We start from the raw sequence: 20,268 nt of genomic DNA, 5'->3' as shown, positions 1-20,268 counted from the left end.
GACTTTGTAGCTGCTTTTATTATTAATATTATCTTCTCCTTTAAGCATCCCTTTAAGGGTGAAATGAAATCCAACCATTTACAGAGAAAATGATTTCAGAATGTACATATTGATTTTCCCTTACAAAAAAAAAATAATACTCTTAGTACTATTGATGTCCTCTCCTGGGGGCCCCGGCTCCCTGCCCCAGCTCTCACCTTTGCCCCGGAAGCTCTACCCCCCCACCCCTGGGGACCTGTGGGACTCCAGACGGGGATGGAGCGATGGTCATAGGGCTAGTGGTTCCTGCGGAAGAAAGTCTGGACATAGCAAGGGGCCCGTGTGCCGGCGCTCACGTTCAGTGTGGCTTTCCTTCATTGTGGGCGGGGGTGGGCGGGGCCTAGGGTCCTTGTATGCTAGGGTCACGTGAAACATGTCAATCCTGGGGCCACGCCCACACCGTGCCCCCCCCCCCATCCCCGAGACAGCAGACTGGGCACTGGGGACCCTGTCAGCCCGAGAAGAGGACCCCCACCCCCGCAGCAGCTGAGGGCGCCGGGGGTGGGGTGAGGAAGCTGTCGAGGACGGGCTGCCTGTCCACGGGTGACCTTGGGACACCCTGGCTTCATGGCCACCTCAGTCCCAAGAGGAACCAGAGAGGATGTGGCCAGGCCACGAGGAGCGGGGGAGGCGTACAGCCTCGGGCGCACAGCCTGCAAGGGCCGGGGCTTCTCATTCCTCACTCAAGGACAGACAGACGGACGGACGGACCTGCTCCCCTTACGCTGGTCCTCTAGGCTCCCACGGGCTCCCGGCCTCCGTCACGAGGGTGAGCACAGGCCCCAGGCCCGGGGAGGAGGAGGCCCGGGCGGGGATCCACACCCACACACGAGCATCTATTTACAGGGATGAAGACGGACACAGTACACCCAGCATGCACCCATGCCCATATGCAAACACACGTGCACAGACACGACATCCCACAGGCAGACTGGGGGGCGTCCTTCCCACCGACCAGCCCTGGCCGGGGAGCAGCTTGCTCCAGACGCCCCAACGATGAGAGCAGATCCTACGGCTGGTCCTGTCATTCCCACCCGAGCCCTCCTATGCCAGAGATACCACTGCCCCCACCCCCACCCGGCATTAACAGGACACTCCTCCAGTCTCCTGGGCAGCTCCCGGCGGCTCTGAGCCTGCGTCCTGGCCAATGGGAGACAGCAGAAGTAACCGCCATTTCTGGCTAATGCCCACACCAGGAAAGGGCATGCACTTCTCTTGCCTCTTGCTGCTCCTCCCCAGGCGTGTAGGGATGCACGTGTGATGGTGGGAGCTGGAGCAGCCACCCTGTATCCAGAGTTGGAAGGTGTGCATGAAGGAAGCTGAGCTCAGGCCCGCCTCCTGCTGGACAGTGTAGTTAGAAACACGCTTCCGTGTTGCTCTCAATCACCACAGCTCAGGGTCCCACCCACAGCACCTCACAGTCTGCTCCGTCCAACGCGCCCGCACCCCCACCAGGCAAACCAAGAGGAATGAGGTGACATACAACTGGCCTCAACGTCCTTTCTTTGGCCCAGGACAGCCCCAGAGAGGGCCACAGTAGAGAGCTGGGGCCGTGGGTGCCAGCGGGTGGGAAAGGCAGGCCCTGCCGGGGTCTCACGGGGTCTCCTGTCCCTCTGCTGCCCAGGTGCGCCCTACCCCCAAGCTCCCACCCTCCCTGAGAACCTGAGGACCCCTGGCCCCAGCAAGGCCCGAGTGGCAGCCCACGACAGAAGTCGGGAGGGAGCCCCACGGGAGCGTCCCCAGGCCTGGTGTCCACGTGGGCGCCCGCAGGGCACAGCGGGTGGGGCTCACAGACTCGCGCAGGGGTCTCTGCGCCTCATGCCCGCCCCCAGGCCACCCCTCTTGCTCCTGAACCCCAGTGTGTCCGTTTGCAGAGCCGGGGTCCCCTGGAACGTACCCCCTCCCTCTGCCCAGTGCCCACTGCAGATGCAAAGCCTGGGGAGCCCAGCGCTGGGCGTCTCCCTGGCCAGCCTGCGGCCGCCCCCCCACACACAACCACCCTTAAGCTCCCTTCTCCGGGGACCACCATGCACTCCGCAGGGGGCCCTCGCGACCCCGCACACAGCGCCGGGGCTGGGGCTGGAGCAGGGCTGCATAGACGGCTAGGCTGCTCCCTCTCCTACAGGAGGGATTTTTTTTTTCTTTTTTTACGTGAAAGGCCTGACTCCTGACAGACAAAGGCCTGAGGATGGCAGGGCCACCCGCACCCACCCACTCTGCCCCCGTCTCCGTCCTGGGCCTCTCGGGACCCATGGGGAGGGCAAGGCTGGGGAGGGGGGGGTGCGAGAGGGGGCAGGGCGGTAGCAGGAGGCAGCCCCCACCCCACCCCACCCCACCCCACGCCACGCCGCCGCGGGGGCGGGTGCCGCAAGCCCACGCAGCCCTAGCCCCCCACCGCGTCCACTCGGCCCCGCGCCGCCGCCGCCGCCGCCGCCGCCGTGGCCCGGGGCTCCCGGTACGGGTTGTCGAGCAGGTAGCGGAACTGCTGGTAGTTGTTCAGCAGGTACTTGGGCGCGTACATGTGCTCGCTGGGGTCGGCGGGCGGGTACTCCTGCTGCGAGCCGTCGAACCAGCCGCCCGTGCGGATGAGGCCGCGGATGTAGTTGAGGTCGCGCTTGTCCTCGTAGTCGCCCCAGCGCGGGAAGTCGCCGTTCTGCGCGGACACGAGCTTGAAGTAGATGCCCTCGGGCGTGAAGCACCAGGAGCAGTGCCAGCCGGCGAAGTGCAGCGGGCTGCCGAGCGCCCACTGCACCAGGATGTGGCCGGTGCGGTTCTCGTAGGCGCGGAAGTTGGGCATGGTGTAGTACTGGCGGCGGCGCAGGCGGATGCCGTCCAGCCCGTAGACGGCCCGCAGCATGTCCACCGTGCAGCCCGACACCACCTCCAGGCTGCCCGGCTGCTTCCAGAAGAAGCCGTAGAGCGACTTGCGCATGTGGAAGGCGAAGGGCTCGGTCCAGCCGTCGTACAGCTTCAGGAAGAGCACGCCGTCGCGCGCGGGGATCTCGTCCGCGTCGTCGATGATGAACACGTCGTCGGGCCGCAGGTTGCGCAGGCGCGCCACGCCGTCCTGCGTGAGGAAGGTGCGCAGGTAGTCGTCGGCGATCCAGCCGTCCTGGCGGCCGCCGGGCGGGAAGTGGTCCAGGAAGACGTAGAGCACCTTGTGGCGGATGTACTCGAAGGTGCCGTTGGTGAGCATCTCGCGGAACTTGAGCGGCCGCGGCTCGCCGTAGGCCGTGAAGTTGGACTCGCACACCACGAAGGCGTCCACCACGTCGCCCAGCTCGTGGAAGCGCACGTCCAGCAGGTCGAACTCGTGGTTGACGTTGATGGCGTTGATGACGCGGCGCGGCACGTCGCGCGGCACCAGCCGCTCCTTGGTGGGCAGGTTGGAGTACTGCACCACGGTGGGCACGCCGCAGCTGGGCCCGTGCCAGCCCGGCAGGCACACGCACTCCACCCACTTGCGGCGCGGGCCGCGCGCGCTCAGCACGGGCCGCGGGGGCCGCCGCCCCGCAGCCGCCGCCGCCGCCGCGCCCCGCGCCCCGGCTGCAGCCGCCGCCCCTGCGCCCGCGCCGCCCGCGCCGCCGCCCTCGGCCCTCTCGGCGGGCCGCCCCGCCGCCGCCGCCCCCGCCCCCGCCGCCGGCCTCTCGAGCGTCCTGGTGCCGGGCTTGAAGCACACGCCGCCGGCCTTGGTGCGCACGAAGTACTCGGTGGTGACCTCGGGCAGCACGAAGGCGGCGCGGTGCAGCTCCTCGGCGGCCGCGCTGGGCGGCAGCGGCTGCAGCAGCGGCGAGTGTGAGTAGAGCGGCGTGCGCAGCAGGTCGGGGCCGCCCGGCTCGGCGCTGGCCTGCGGCGTGACGGGCGCATTGTTCCAGAAGAAGCAGGACACCAGGTTGGGGCTGAGGGAGGCCAGTTCCCGGGGGAAGGTGACGTAGGACAGGGTCTTAAAGAAGTGCAGGAAGGAGATGAGGCACAGGCCGGCCATACAGAACAGGAGGAAGAGCTTGTAGCGTCTCATCTTCATCCTGCGGGGGGGGGGGGGGGGGGGCGGCACACAGTGAGGGGCGAGCCGGTGACCGCCTGCACCCCCTCCGTCAGCTCCCCGCACCCCCGGGGGCCCCCTCTGCTCCTGGCACTCGCCCCAGCCCCCCGCGAGGCCAGCGCATCGCCCGCCTCCCAGCCCTGCCCTGCCACCTGCTACCCCACCTGCACTGCCTGGCTCTGCTCCAGGAGCAAACGCAGGCATCCTGGGAAGAGCTCACCCGCGTGCAGGCCGGCAGGCGCACACACCCCACCACCACCACCACCACCACCACCACGGGGCGGGGCAGCGGGCACAGGGGCCACCCCCCTGCACGGCCTGGGGCGGCTCTCATCTGTAGCTTCTCTTCTTTTCTTTTTCCTGGACGCAGCGCCAAACCTTTCCAGTGTTTGTTCACTGGAAGAAGTCACGGCCCCCAGGGAAACACATCTAAGCAAAGCGCCCCTGTCTGTTCGGGGTTTAATATTTTCCACACATTTCAGCATTTAGGGCACTAAGTCCCATCAAGCCCCTCCCCGCCCCCCGCAATCAATGAAAGACTGAAAAGGCGTCTGTGTCAGGAGGAATAAAGCTACGATCGGCCGTGAAGTCCCGACACAGTGCTCCGTGGCTGTGACCGGTCCCTGCGTTCTCTCCTTCATACAGCTGGTCCGTCCACGGCCGTGTTTTTCCCAATTTAGGTAGCTGGAGATCATCACACAGGACAGAGGGTCCCTGATGCACCTCATCCAGCCTCCCCGGCCCTTAACATCTGACACCACCACCGTGGCACGCGGCACAACCAGGGAACTGACACCGCACGGCACCAGCAACCACACTCTACACCGCACCAGTCCCACTGTTTATCTTACAACCGGAACCAGCCAGCCAGCCCCGCAGGTGCATCAGGAGGCTATACCCCTCTGACCAATGAGAAAGCCAGACAGAGCCCAGTGGGACCTGTGACTGGCCTGGGAGGACCCGCTGAGTCACAAAGGGGGCTAACAGGGGGCTGACCCTATGGCATAAAGGTTAAGCCCCCGCCTGTAGCACCAGCATTTCATGTGGGTGCCGTTCTAGTCCCGGCTGCTCCACTTCCGACCCAGCTCCCCGCTGGTGCACCTGGGAAAGCAGCAGAGGATGGCCTGGGCGCTTGGGCCCCTGCACCCATGTGGGAGTCTCGGAGGAGGCTCCTGGCTTCAGTCTGGCCCAGCCCTGGCCATTGCAGCCGTTTGGAGAGTGAACCAGCGGATGGAAGATCTTGCGCTCTCTCTGTAACTCCATCTTTCAAATAAATACATAAATGTTCCTTCCTACAGCTTCTCCCTATCAGTCGGGTGCCCTCCTGCCACTGTGATGTCCTCCCCCCGGGGGCGGCAGGGGGACGTGGAGACACACCCACCTGACATCACAGAACCACACCCTCCCACAGGGCTCCTCGCCATTCGGAACCAGGTGGAGCGCCTGGCGTGCAGGAACCTCTTGTTTTATTTCAGCACTCAAGGCCCGGCGTTCCCAATGCAATCCTCTCCAAGCCACACCGTCGCGAGGCACAGAATCCTGAACCATCCGACTCCGAGGGCAAAGTGGGGGAAACCAGTACCCAGGCGGCTTCGGGGACCTGCTCCACGCTGCCGAGTGGGGCTGTGCGCCCAGGTGCTGGACACCAGGACCACGTACCCTGGGCCTGGCAAAGCAAACCCTGTGGGGCTGAGCTGCCCCTGGGTCGTGCAGGGCAGGGCCTGCGGCTGCCATTCAGACTCACAGCCCTGGCCGCAGCCAGCAAAGCCTTAGCACGGTGACGGCAGCTCTGTGCACCTGCTGAGGTCAGACTGACCCAGCTGTGCCCCAGCCAGGCCGCCTGCCAGGATCTGGTTACAATGGCCTGCTGCGCCCATCCGAGGCCAGGCCTCCCCCTCTGATCCGTGAGGCCTTCAGGTAAAGGCCTGGGGTGGAACTGCACTTGCCCCCATTGCTGGGAGGCTCCGAAGCGCAGAAGGCGCCGTGGGCGAGCCAGCAGCGCCGAGCAGCCCCCATTTCCGGGCGCCCGGCAGCCGCAGTGCATGTGGTCTATCAGCTCTTCCTCTTCTCGGCCTCTTCCCTTTTTGCCTTATCTTCACGGACGGTGGGAAGGCTGTGCACGCCCTTCCCGATGGAGGCAGCGTAGGAGTCAAGTGGAGGGGAGAAACAGGCACGGGCACTCAGGGTCCCCTGAGAGTCTCGGCCGTCCTGGGAGGTCGCGAACCTGCCCTGTTACTACAGATGGGGAGACTGAGCTCAGAAAGGGGACAAGATTCTCTCCAAAGGACAAGAAGATGGCCAGGGACTGGGGTTGTGACATAGCAGCTAAGCCCGCCACCTGCAACACCGGCAACCCACAAAAGTGCTGATTTGTATCTCGCTGCTCCACTCTGATCCAGCTCTCTGCTGTGGCCTGGGAAAGCAGCAGCAGATGGCCCAAGTGCTCGGGCCCCTGCACCCACGTGGGAGACCCGGAAGAAGCTCCTGGGTTTGGCCTGGGTCAGCCCTGGCCACTGCAGCCATCTCCAGTGGACGGGAGATCTCGGTCTCTGTCTCTCTATAACTCTGACTTTCAAATAAATAAATAAAAAATTTTTAAAGATTTTACCCATTTCTCTGAAAGGCAGAGTTACAGAAAGAGAGAGGGAGACACAGAGAGAGGTTTTCCATCAGCCGGTTCACGCCCCAAATGGCCACCAACAGCCGCGGCTGGGCCAATCTGAAGCCAGGAGCTAGGAGCTTCTTCTGGGTCTCCCACGTGGGTGCAGGGGCCCAGGAACTTGGGCCATCCTCCACTGCTTTCCCAGGCCACAGCAGAGAGCTGGATTGTTAGAGAAGCAGCCAGGACACAAGGGGCGCCCATATGGGATATGCCACAGTGCCGGCCCCAGTAAATCAATCCTATAAAAATAAAATGGCCAAGTCAGCCTTGGACCTAAGCTCTGGTTCCCCAGGCAGCCCCTCCCCCTAAGGCTGAGGGCAGGGCGTGGCCTGGGGCCGTGAGCTGAGGCCACTGGGCTGGTCCAGGCCGCAGCAGGTGGCAGCAAGGGAAACAGGAAGACCGACCGCCGCAGCCGGTCACGTGCCAGCTACTGTCCTGGGCACGTCACAGCCTCCCCAGAGCAGTTCCCGTCAGCCCCAGTTCAAGAAACTGAGGCCAGCGACCCGACAGCGTCACCCAAGGCACACACAGCAGCTCCGCTCCTACTCCGTCCTGTAGGATGGGTGCTGGGTTCCATCCGGAGGGCGTCCTATCCCGTCGGCCAAGTTCAACCCAAGCAGGGAGACGGGACCCCCATGGAGAGCCCACCGTGAGCAGAGAGGAGAAGCCAGGGGATGGCAGGGTCCCCAGCACCTCTGATGCACTCAGGAGCCCCCCGGGGGAGGGGCGCCCTGAAGTCACCGACACAGGTCGGGGCACCCGAGAACCAGGAACCCACATCTGGGAGGGAGCTGCCAGCAGCCCGGCCAGGGGGTTGCCGCCCATGGACCAGAGGGGAGGGCTGCCCTCCACGCGGGAGACAGGGGAAGGCGACTTCCGGTCTCTGTCTTGGAGCTCCTGCCCTCAGCCATCAGGACTCCAGGACTTACACCACGGGCTGCCCTGGTTCTGAGGCTCCTGGCCCTGACGGAGCCACGCCACTGGCATCCCAGGCTGGCCAACGGCCCCGACGACTCCCGGGTCACAGTGTCTGGATGCTGCTGGCTCTGTCTCTCGGGAGAACCCTGACTCACGCAGTGACATCTCAGCAGAGGTGAAGCAGACAAAGCCGCCGGGAAGAATGCCCCAGGGAGGGGCGGCAGCCGGGCTCACACGGGAGCGCACCAGCCACAGCGTGAGGAGCGGCCAGCGGGTGGGCAGGTGAGGGAGGGGAGCCTGGAGCATGCACGCCTGGCCCGATCACACAGGGCTGGGCCGCGGTTAGAGACGCAGCTGCCCCTGGTGGAGGCTGGGGCAGGGGCTGATTTGGGTTGGAACAGCTCCCTCTGGCCGCTCTGCAGGGAACAGACCGCTGGCCTCAGGGGCAGAGCAGAGACAGCCGGGAGGCGGCGGTGGCGCCAGCCAGGGGAAAGGCAAGGGGTGGCTTTGGCCAGGAGTGTGAGGTGCAGGCTCTTCCCAGAGTGCTGAAAGGTAGGTGTGGAGTGTGAGCGGGGAATCCAATGTGGGGGCTCCCAGCACTGGGGGGCCAAGAAGGCCATTCCCTGCAGCCCCCAGGGAGCTGGGAGAGAGCCGGGGCCCCTGTGGCAGGACCCTGCGGGAGCCCTGCGCTGACCCCTGCTGCTCGTCCTACAGAGGCGGAGGGTGAAGGGCACAGCTGGAGCCGGACGCGGGCTAGCCTGGCCACACCACCTGACCCTTGACCTTGGTCTCCTCTGGACCCAAACCTCAGGCCCTTCTGAGGGGCACTCTGTCCAGAAGTCTACGCGATGAATGGGGGTGGTGGGCCGAGTTTTGGGTCTGGGAGCAGGAGCAGGGGCCCTGTCCAGACCACTGAGCTACACTCCCACCCTGCTTCCCAGGATGCACTTGGCTCCAGGAGAGCACAGTGCCCAGCACCTGCCCAGAGAAGCGGGCGCAGCTGGGAGGGAGCCGGGGCCTCCCCCAGGCTGAGCGCTCCCTCCAAGGCCAGCGGGGAGCCCGCCGAGGACCCAGATCCCCTCCAGGTCCCTCCCGCTACTGAGCTGACCCGAGCAGTGCCTTCCTCAGGTCACCACAAGGCACCAAGGATCTCCCAGGTGCATGCTGTGCACCCGTGTCTCTGCCCCGGGCCAGGGTCCCCAGCCTCGTCCCAGCCTCCTTCCAGGAAGCGCTGACCTCCGTCTTCTGGGTTCCTCGGGCCACTGTGAGCCACAGCAGGTCACCGGGCTTCCCAGCCTCAACACCTCCCTCTGTAGAATGCCTGGCCTTGTCCCCCTCGCCCCGCCGTGAGACTCGGAGAGCCCTGGCTCCTGTCCCTCGGCATGGCTGCTGGGCTCCCTCTGCCTTGCCGCCTGTCCTCCTGGCTGGACGAGGATACGCCCACAGCAGGGGCCGCCGAGCCCGCTCTGCGTGGGCCGGATCTCCGCAGTGACCCCCCACGGACTTGCACACGCACGGACGGCCCAGTCCAGAGCCCAGCAGCCTGTCTGGGTGGCCCCGGAGGCAGATCACTCTTCCATACCTGTCTTCTCGTCAGTAAAGCGAGTTCAATAAAAATCCCTGGGCCAGGCCTCGCGGCGCGGATGGAGCCGCTGCTTGGGACGACTTCAGCGGTATTGGAGAGCCCCGGCTTCTCCACAGTTACAGCCCAGCTCCCTGCTAGTGCACGGGGTGGGGGCAGGGAGGATGGCCCCAGTACTTGGGAGGGAGCCCCGAATGGAGGCCCTGGCTGCTGGCTTTGGCCTGGCCTAGTCTAACGGCACCTGCTGTGGGCATTTGGGGAGTGAGCCAGCAGATGGAAGATCTCTCTTGCCTCTCCCTTACTGTCATTCAGAAATAAATATAAAATCTTTTAAACATATTTTCCAAGTAAATACATACACCTTTTACACATATTTTTTCAGAATCCACGTGAAGTGCCTGGCACGGAGTACATGTTCTGTAAGCCCCAGCTTGCGCCCCCCCCCCCCCAGGCTGGCGGCGAAGAGGAAGAGCCTTGCGGGTGGGGGGTGGGGGTCACAGCGGGAGGCAAAGGCTCAGAGGTGAGTCCTGGCAGGCCCAGCCCCAGGGGGCACTGTCTCGTCTCGGAGCAGCATTTGGGGACCACAAATAGAGTCCAGGCAAAAGCTGAGCCTGCTGGGGGGGGGGGCTGGGCTGGGCAAAGCCCCCACTTTTCCTGGGGCTTCAGAAGAATGGAAGCTTGATGCTTTCGAAGGTTAGACAGCCCCAGCCCCACCCTAGCAGCCAGATGCCCTAGGGGCCCGGGTCTCCTGTCTGGGTGGGTGAAGGGGTGGGGGAGGCCGAGGCTGACCTCGCATGGCAGTGGCCAAGGCCCGGAGGCTGGCGCTGGTTCGCCACTTCGCCTCCTCTCTGCGCCCTTGTCCCTGGGGACAGAGGCGGAGGAGGTGAGAGGGAAGCCCAGGTGTGGATTAGGGTCCTCCCCGGGGACAGACGGACAGCAAGGCGGCTAGACAGGCAGACGAGAGAGAGGGGTTTTAGCAGAATTGTCTCACATGATCACGGAGGCTGGGGCGTCCCAGGAACAGAGCCGCCTGCGAGGTGGAGACCCGGGACACCAGCAGCGTGGCTCACTGTCCGCAGCCTCGGAAGCAGGAAGTGTCCCTCCCAGATTCAGGGCAAAGGTCTGACAGCCCGGGGCTGCTGGTCTCAATCTGGAGTCTCAGCATCCAAGACAAGAGTGGCCCTGCCCCAGGCGCAGCGGAGAGAACCTGCTCCCCCGCTTTGCCGAGGCTTCCTTAACCTGGTCAAGGTGACACCTAAAACCAGCCATCACAATGACCCAGCCATGACCTCAGACTAAGGGCCCTGCTGGCCCCTGCCAGGCCCCCTCTGCAAGCCCCAGGCTGAGTGTGGGGCTGGCGGAGCGTGAGGCAGCTCCTGGCCCAGACACACTGACAGCTGTCACCAGGGTGACAGGAGGCACCACGGAGCTCTCCGTGGTCCTGAGCTCGCCCGCGCTGACCAGGGTCCTAACTAGGCCCGGGGGTGCCCTGGGCTGGCCTCACCCCGGCCCCTGGCAGCCTACTCTGTGGTCCAGAGGACTCGGGCCCTGCTGGCCACGTCCCCTGCCTGCCACCTGCTGGCCTTCTTCCCTGCCTGCCTCCCGACACCTGTCACTGGTATTCTCAGCTCTGCGATAGCCATGGCCCTAACCCCTCCAATGAGGGGGAGGGGCCTGGAAACACCTGCACCCAGCCGTGGACAGGCCCGACACCTGGCAGGTGCTGAAATTCCACAGTGAGGATTGTGGAGGCCGCTCAGGTAACCCTCGGTCTCCACTGCGGAACAGGGACCCACCCACCCATAACCCCCGGCCCGGGGGCACCGCTGGGGAGGGACCCTCACCACCCCTCCAGGGCCATCTGCTAGCACGGACATCTTGACGGGAGCTGAGGTCCACCCCCCCAGGCTCACCTTCCAGCCCGACCCACACCGGCCCTGGGCCACCCGCGGGGAAGGCAGGAGGTGTGCCCCTTCCAGCAAGCCCTGCGGTGTCCACAAGCCAGGCCAGCAGTTACAAGGTCACAGCAGACGCTGCCCATGACCTTGGAGAGCTACCCCACTTCCTGATGCCTCAGTTTCCCCCTCTGCAAACTGGAGGTCCAGCGGTCTCTTTCGTAGGGGCTGCCGAGAGACTCAGTCGCTACACGCATCTCGGCCCACAGCAGGGCCTCAGCCGACAGCCCGCGGCTGGCTCTGGTTCCTTCTTCGGCAGAGCACAGCAGCTCGGCGTCTCAGGGGACTAAATCGGGGTCCTTCTGACCTGAGGTTTCACGGGCCACACGGAGCGGCAGGCAGAAGAGGGGTTCCGGCACATTCGAGCAACGGCACTGGGGTTTGTTCCTCTGACTGGTTTCCCTCGGCGAGGGCCAAGCCAACACACAGTGCTCCTGCAGGGCCCCGTGCACACCTGAGCACTGGGGAGGAAGTAGGGCTGACACGTGGTCGGCCACGCAGGCGGGCGGGCGGGCGTGTGTCTCAATGTTGCACACGAGGAAGTACAGGCTCTGAGATGTTCCGCTGCTCGATCAGCCACAGGGCCAGCGAGCAGCTGTGGGTTTGTCAGTACCACACAACGAATGTGCAGGAGGGAACTGACATGGGGGCTCCCCACAGCCCGTGGGAACACAGACCTGGGGAGAGCTACACGCACAGATTTCAAAATGTCTCCAGCCAGCAAAAGAAACTTATCTTTTTCTTTAAGACATTTACTGATTTAAAAGGCAAAGAGCCAGAGAGAGAGAGAGAGAGCGCGAGCCCTTCCATCCCCTGGTTCACTCCACAAATGTCCACAATGGCCAGGGCTGGACCAGGCTGAAGCCAGGAGCCAGGAGCCTCACCCAGGTCTCCCACGTGGGTGCAGGGGCCCAAGCACTTGGGCCGTCTTCTGCTGCCTTCCCAGGTGCATTAGTAGGAAGCAGGACTGCAAGTGGAGCAGCCGAGACTGGAACCGGTGCTTACACTGGGATGCCGGCTTAACCCGCTGCACCACACCAGCCCCTAAACTGATCTTTTAACTCCATCTTTGCTGGCATGAATTTCTGGAGTCCCTCCTGGGGTAAAAAGAAGTGTGACGAGCACCACTCTGAATGCAGCACTCACTCTATGCAAGGGACTGAGGCCCAGAGAAGGCAGACTCGGCCAAGGCTACAGGGCAGGCAGACCCAGGCCTCTGACTTCCGGGCCCTGGGCACTGCGCCGGGCTTCGATCTTCAGCCCCAGCCCAAGCCAGGCAGAAGAGGATGTGCCCTGGGGCTGGGACTGCCTCCTGCACACACAGCCAGGAAGGGAGAGGCACAGACTCAGCCCGGGGCAGCAGCACTCCCGGCAGAGGGATGGCCAGCTGAGCACTGGGAGGCGGTTCTTGCCCCAGTCCTCTCGGCAGCCCAGGGAAGGAAGTGGAGCTGGCCAGGCCAGTGGCAGGGGTTCCGAGTGAGCACTGGGAGCCTGGCGGGGACGGGGAGCCCGGGGTCCCCGACCACGGGCTGGGGGTGGACAGTGCAGGGCAGCCTCTTCGTCTGGGTGCAGCCTGGAGCAAGCCCTTGCTGTGCAGGGAGGCCTCCCTGCTGGGGCCCACGGGGGTCAGGCGCCTCCCAGAGCTGCCCAGGCAAAGACTTCAGAGGCTGCGTGGGGTAGTGGTTGGGGTGCAGTCTGATGAGGGGCAGAGGCTGTAGAGGGTGTGGTGGGGTCACTTCAGGGCCGTGCCAGCAGAATCCTGGGTACCCCCATCCCGGGCTCCTCGCTCAGGCCTGGGGGCCAAGGTCCAGGCTGCTCCTCCATTCCCACCCAAGACAAGGACCCCACTCACCTCACTGCCATCAAGAGCCCAGGTCACACCCCTCCCAGCGGCTGCCCAGGGGCCCTCAGGGTGGCCCTGCCAGGCTGGGCCATGTGAATTTTACAACTGCATTTCACAAAGCCCATAGCTCCCTGAAAAGCCCGGGGGGTACCCCACAGTAGCCCTTCCCACTCTGCTTCTACCCCCCCACCCCGCCCCACCCTGTCCAACAGGAGATCACTGGGCATGGGTCTGGGGCGGGGAACCAGCAGCTGGACGAGGGGCTGCTGCCCTCAACAGCCAGGAGACTCCCGGGCCCGCCCCCTACAGCCCCTCCCATGTGTGCTGCAGCCCCAAGGGTCCCACGCCCACTGCACCATCTACCCAGGCTGCCGCCCACCTGGCCCTGGCCTCCAGCCCGCGGCTCCCGCCACCAGCCTGAAACCAAAGCGGGGAACGAGTGGACGGCAGCTCGGAGCCGGGCCCCAGAGCTCTGCCGGGCTCGTGCGGGACGCGTTAGCTCGGGATCCGGACGCCATCCCCCACGGCCATTTCACAGGTGAGCAAACGGAGGTTCATAGTGGCTAACTGACAAGCCCAGGCCCTTCGTGTCCAGCCCAACACTGCCCCCGGCCCCTTCACGTGCCCCTCCAGGCCCTCTCTGCCCACCATCCCCTCGCCCGGCCCTCCTACCTGCCCCTGGGCCCCCGGGCCCCCCGGCGGAAGCAGCCTCCACTCCCTCCACTCCCGGCTGCTGCGGGGTATATTACACTCTGCTTGCTCTTTAGGGCTTTATGGCCCTGTTCCCTCCCTACAGGCGTCTCCTAACTCACGGGTGTCAGCTGGGTATCTGCGCAACCTTGCCCTTAACCTGGGCTCCAACTCCTCCCACCTGTCTGGCCTCAGACTGTTTTTTTTTTTTTTTTTTTTTTTTTGACAGGCAGAGTGGACAGTGAGAGAGAGAGACAGGGAGAAAGGTTTTCCTTTGCCGTTGGTTCACTCTCCAATGGCTGCCGCAGCCAGCGCCCTGCGGCAGGCACACCACACTGATAAGGCAGGAGCCAGGTGCTTCTCCTGGTTTCCCATGCGGGTGCAGGGCCCAAGTACTTGGGCCATCCTCCACTGCACTCCCTGGACACAGCAGAGAGCTGGCCTGGAAGAGGGGCAACCGGGACAGAATCCGGCGCTCCGACCGGAACTAGAACCTGGTGTGCTGGCGCTGCAAGGCGGAGGATTAGCCTAGTGAGCCGCGGTGCTGGCTAGACTGGTTCTTTATAGAACAGGTAACCCAGCAGCAGGGGCAGGCAGCCCCGCCCTCCCAGAGGCCTTCCTTGGAGGCGGGTGCCAGGGCGGATGGAGGCACCTGCGGCACTGCAGGCGAGGGGCCATCAGGGCCAAGGTCAGGAAACTACGTGCCCACCTCCTCTCTGGGCAGAGGGTCCCCAGCCTGGGTCCGGACTCCCAGCGAAGCTGACAGGCATTCCCCGAGGACCCTGGGTGGGGTACACACAGCAAAGCCTGGGTTACAGTCCCCCTGTGCTGTGGGGCCCCTGTGCCTGCAACAGAGCAGGGGTGGGGTGTGCTGGGGAGGGGCAGGACCAAGCAACTTGAACCCTGAAAGTGGTCCAGTGCTGGCCAGACCAGAGGGGGCCATGAGTTAGGGGCTCTCAGTGAGTGGGAGCGGAGGCTCCACTGGCTGGTTGGTGGCATGTGAGAAACTGGGGGCGGGGGGGTGAACGTTGTGCCAAAGCAGGCTAAGCCACCGCCTGGGGTGCCCACGGCCGCTACTCAAGTCCCAGCTGCTCCGCTTCCAATCCAGCTTCCTGCTAATGCGTCCTAGGAGGCACTGGGTGATGTCCACGTGTCGGGTCTGTGCCTCTCTCACGGGAGATGGGGATGGAGTTTCCGGCTTCGGCTTCAGCCTGGCCCAGGCCTGGCTATCGCGGCACGTGAGGCGTGAACCAGCGAATGGGTGACTTCTCTCCCTCCTCTCCTCCCCCTCTCCGCCCCCATCACTCTGCCTTTGGGACGATAAATAATTTAACAACAAATTGGGGGTCCCAGAGGTCAGCCCCCAAATATCTACGACCCGGCCTGACTCCAAGCTCAGGAGAGCATCCTTAGCAAAGCATTTGTCCCCTGGAGCCGCCAACGAGGGGGACCCAAGGCGGTGCCACATCCGGGGTCCCGGCCACGACGCCCCACTCCCCGGGATGGTGTCTCCCTCTTCCCCACTTCTGCTTAGCCCTTGCCTCCCCTGCAGGGCTGCCTTTAACCCCAGCCTGCTCAGGGGCCCCAGCCCCACCGGGAAGAGAGGTTTCCAGACTGCTTGCCCGCCCTGCCCTGCAGGCTGCTCCTGAGACCACCAGTGAACACAAGACGGCGTGCCTGATCCTGGGCCTCCGGTGGTCTCAGGGGGTCGCGCCTGCCAGCTGATACCAGCATCTGCTGAGAGGCCCCCTGGGTCCAGGGTGTGATGTGAGGGTTGGGGGCTTCCCAAGCCAGCCGCCTCTGCTGAGGCAGAGGGGAGAGGCAGGGGTGGGTCTGTGGCCCGGGGGCCAAAGGAAGAAAGGCCAGGGAGGCCCGGGGGCAGACGCCCTGCAATTATTCTTTGAAAAGATGATTAATTATTAACAGAGCTCAGATCTGAGGAAGAAGCACCAGCTCCTTCCCAACAGCCGGGCGCACGGCTCAGTCCTCCCCGGACCCAGGGGCCCCTGCGGCTCCCTTCCCATCCTCCAGGCCCAGGAAACCTGCCCTTGCCCTGCCTGGAGCAGAGGATGCTGGGAGGCTGGGAGGCAGCGGGCAGGGCCCTGCAGGGTCTGCCCTGGGAAGGGAGCGTCTGTCTGCAGGGAGCTGACGACCACCAAGGCCAGGGGCCGGGCCGAGGCCTCCCTGCCACTGCAGAGCCCTGCAAATCCCCTCTGGTTCCTTCTGGACCACGCTGCCCGCCCTCCCAGGAGCCACGTGGGCTGCGGGACGCAAAGCCTGCCCCTTCCTACTCCTGCTGCGTGATCCTGGGCAGGCCACTTAACAGCCCCGGCTTCAGTGTCCCCGTCGGCAAGATGGGACCGTCCCAACGCCCCGGCCAGAAGAGGGCAGATCACGCCCACCCCTCCATGCTCCTCAGCGGGCTGGGCGCCCCTGCACCGGCCTCACTGCACTGCTGGGGCGCCGTGCACACCCTGAGGAGGAGCCTCCTCCCTGCGCAGGAGCCCGGTCCCCGCAAGTGCCCGCCAGGCCACCTCCCCCTGCTGGTGCCAGGGCTCGGTCACACATGGAAACCCACGCTCCCACCCAACGCCAGCACCCGGGCCTGCCGACCTGGCTCCACCTTCCTGTCCCTCACATCGCTGCCGGCCTCAGCCCCCTGGGCAGGTCCCCCGCCCCCAGGTGTCTCCTGTGCTCCAGTGCGGCTGGTCAGAGGCCTCCCTGACTCCACTGCCGCCAAACAGACGCCTCCCCACCCCCACCCCGCTTGCTCACTCCAAATGTCAACCACAGGAGAGCAGGGTCCCCTCTGTCCCGCCCCCAGGGGCAGCTGCAAACCTGGACCAGGCCCCAGACACGTGGAGCCCCGTGAGCAGTGAGGACGGCGAGCTGAGCACCACCCCTCCCAGCGCGCGCTCCCCCACCCTGCCCTGCTGACATCAGTGCCCCAGCACTGCCAGCCCCTGCTGCTGGGCTGGCCCCCAGGGACAATGTACAAAGGGCCACTTCAGTGGGAGCTTCTGCTCTGTGTCCAGCACAGCAGGCTGGGGGAGGGGAGAGGCAGACACAGCGAGCCTTGGCCACAGAGGCTTTGTCCCGTGTCGTGACGGGGGGGGGGGGGGGAGTGGGGGTTTGAATCCAAGGGCAACCTCGCAGGAGCCCCTACACACGTGCACAGGGCAGCCCGTGGGCTCCTGGCACCCCAAGGATCCAGATGAGGTGCGGAGTGGGTGGGGGCCCTGGACGTGGGTCCCACGGGGCCTGCTCCCAGGCCCGCCTGTGGGGCTGGCTCATTTTCTCACACCCCCCGCTGCCCTGGCAGGCAGCTGTTCTGACCGCCCGAGCCGGTGACCCGTGACCCAGGCCTGGCACTGAGGAACTTAGGCGTGGCCCAGGTTCCTCCTTCCAGGGCCCCCAGAAGCCCAAGGGCCGCCTGCGTCCTCCTCCTCCATGGTTGCCCACCCGCCTGGCGCCTCCCCAGAGCCACCCCACTGCCCAGCCGGGTGCTTACCTGCACGGCCCGGCTCCCCGCGCTCCGCAGAAGCCACAACCACTGCTGCCTCTCCCTGCCTCGAATCGCTGCCCTCAGGATAAAGTTCAACCCCACTGAGGAGGCTCCAAGGTCCTGTGTCAGCTCCCGCTCAGCCCTATCTCCAGGCCTGGCCCTCCGGGCCGTCCCAACCCCACCAGCAGACATCTGAACTCTCACACCCCGGCACTGCTCACCCTGGACCCACAGCCCCGGCACAGAGCTTGACACGGAGGAGGTACTCCAGTGAGATCCCCACCCCACCCCCACCAGCCCTGCACCTGCTGCGCTCTGGCCTGTGGCTCAGCACAGTGCCGGGGCCCCAGCCCTGCCTGCCAGGCCACCCTGGGCTTGTGATACCCCAGGCAGGGGGCTCACTTACATGAATTTTAAGGGTCCCTTCTAAGGGAGCATCCCGGGCACAGAGGAGCCATACAGGAGATGACTGTGGCCCTCGGGGTGCTCAGAGAGCCCCAGAACACAGGGAGGAGCTACAGGAAGGAACAATGTAGCAAGTGTAGGTTAGGAGCCTCCCCACCTGTGTCTACACTGCAGCGCACGGCTGCAGGGGCTCAACAGCTGCCGCTGAGCCAAGGAACAGGCTTGGTCCTGGCTTTGCCACCAGGAAGATCTGGGCGGGCGACGGGCAGCACCTGGCTCGCAGCCTGCAGCTCCTCCTTGGGAAGGGTGGCGGCCCTCCCGGATCTGGGGACCTGAGCATCATGTTGAACCTGCTGCAGGCGTGGCCCTGACAGAGCAGGTGCACAGCTGCCTGGCGCTGGGAGCCCACCTGCCCTTCCTGCATTCCCTACCCCAGCTGCCTGCCCCGCGCACCCCTGCTATGGTCCACGTCTGGGGGCTCCTGCTGAGAGTCAGGCCTCCCAGAACGGCTGGCTGCATGGACGCAGAGCCGCCCCCCTTCCTCTGGAAGTAGAGGTGAGGCTGCAGCCCGACTCCTCTCCTTTCACAGCAAGGAGCAGGCTGAACTCCAGAAACGCCTTAGCCCAGGGAAGAAACTCCTGGAGGAAACCACACCCCGAGGGCGCCCACCTCATCACTTACAGGTGGTGACGAGAACGGAGGGGCCATCACACGGCAGCAGGGACAGCTGGGAGTGGCCGTGGCCTGGGTGACCCTGGGCTCCCAAGAGACCTGCACTATCTCATCTCATCCTCACAACCCACTTTATAGATGAGGAAACTGAGGCTTGGAGGAGGGACGGTTCCTGCCCCAGCCAGGCTCAGCAGGGACTGTACCTGCGCCAGCTACCGTTCACCACGACCTGAGACCTCCTTCCCTCGCTGGGCCTGAGTTCCCCCACTGACCACTGAGGGCCGGGCCGACATCAGGGTCTCTGTTCTGGAAGACACCATGTCTCCCGCTTAAAGCTATGGATTCCAGCTCTGCTGTCCGGATCCAGGGGTCCAGGGGCTCGCCAGCACCCAGTGTCCTCCCAGCGCCCAGCAGCGCGACCCCGCCCCCTGCCCCACACTCCACACATTCAGGGGTGCTTCAGAATCTCGAACCCAGAGGGACAAGGCTGGCTGAGCTCCCTCAGCAAGGAGGCCAGGTGTTCCCTGGGCCCACTGGGGACATCTCCGAGCGTGCCCCTGGTCAGGCAGGAACACCCTCCCCACCTTCCCCTGCCTCTCCAGGACCCCACCCCTGCCCACACACCAGCCCTCACCAGTCTGCGTGCACCACCAGGGATCCAGGAGACAAACGCTTCCCCAGGATAGAGACCTCGGGCCACCTGTCTTCCAGGTTAGGGCCCAGCACCTGCCTGCTGGGCACTCAGTAAATGTCTGCTCAATGAATGACCGGGCATGCCTGAGGCGCTGGGCACGGCCTAGGAGCCACGCAGCCATGCACAGCAAAGATGCGCAGCGGTGTGTGTGCACAGCGTGCGCGCACAAGACACACAACGGCAACCACAGGCACACACCACGTCCCTGCCACCTCACCCGGCCCCTAGCACGCAGCAGACGCACGTGAATGCTGGCCGGCTGGGTGAACGGATGAAGGGATGGACAGATGCGTGGTCTGGACCAACCACAGAGTCCTGGCCTCACCCAGGATCAAGGTTCAGACACGATTATAAATAATATTAGCCCAGGCAGAACTTGACCCATGAGTAAGAGAACAGGGAGGGGCAGGGGGTGCAGTCAAGGACACCACCAATGGCTCTGGAGGGGAAGCGGAGCCAGGCCCCCACCCTGGGAGCCACCTCTGGCTGGGAGGGCCAGGCCCAGCTTCCCCAAAGGGATGGAATGGCGGCACCTGCGGTGGAGTCGGCAGGCTCTCTGGGCACAGGGCCAAGCCCCAGGAAAGGTTAGGAGGCGGGAACCTGAGGGTCACCTACAAGAACAGAGACGAGGCCAGCGGTGTGGCGCAGTGGCTGAAGCTGCAGCCTGCAACACTGGCACCACCTATGCTGAGCATGGGGTTCAAACCCCGGCTGCTCCACTTCTGATCCAGCTCCCTGCTACTGCGCCTGAGAAAGCAGCGGAGGATGGCCCAAGTGCTTGGGCACCTGCACCCATGTGAGAGACTCAGAAGAAGCGCCTGGCTCCTGGCTTTAGCCTTGCCCAGTGAGTACGGCCATTTGGGGAGTGAACCAGTGGGTGGAAGATCTCTCTCTCTCTCTCTCTCTGGAACTCTGCCTTTTAGATAAATGAGTAAGAGCAGCAGGCGTCCCGAGCCCTGAGAGCCCTGAGAGGCCTCCCGGGCATCATGGGAAGATGAGAGGTGTCGACAGAACTCTTGGCAAGCTGCACCCCACCTGGGTCACCCCCGTGAGCCAATTTCTGGGAATCAAACACATCATCCAGTCCAGGTGCACCTGCTGGGGGATGCACCCCCACCAGGGAGACCCCAGCCGCTCACTCTGGCCTCGGACACAAGGGGAGCCGGCTGCTTCTTCCTCTTGCCTGAGAAGCACCACTTCATTTTTCCGGATACAAAGGCTTCTCGTACATTCTAGAAAATCGAGGAAGCGCAGCCAAGGA

General features: G+C 64.6%; 1 protein-coding gene across 6 annotated transcripts in view; it reads right to left on the bottom strand.

The window, feature by feature from the left end:
- MGAT3 (beta-1,4-mannosyl-glycoprotein 4-beta-N-acetylglucosaminyltransferase) overlaps positions 1 to 20,268 on the bottom strand; it is a 34,969-nt gene continuing 14,701 nt past the window's right edge. For 2 of the 6 annotated variants that reach the window (XM_051845881.2, XM_051845878.2), the window contains exon 2: positions 1 to 4,064. In XM_051845881.2, the coding sequence (XP_051701841.2) occupies positions 2,423 to 4,063 (1,641 nt within the window). In that variant the 5' untranslated portion in view covers position 4,064 and the 3' untranslated portion in view covers positions 1 to 2,422. The other 4 variants (XM_051845879.2, XM_051845880.2, XM_070052939.1 and 1 more) reach the window with 4 other exon arrangements.

The sequence above is a fragment of the Oryctolagus cuniculus genome, chromosome 11, assembly GCF_964237555.1.
Source record: "Oryctolagus cuniculus chromosome 11, mOryCun1.1, whole genome shotgun sequence".
Taxonomy (NCBI): Eukaryota; Metazoa; Chordata; class Mammalia; order Lagomorpha; family Leporidae; genus Oryctolagus; species Oryctolagus cuniculus.
This window is presented reverse-complemented; position numbering and strand designations above follow the sequence as displayed.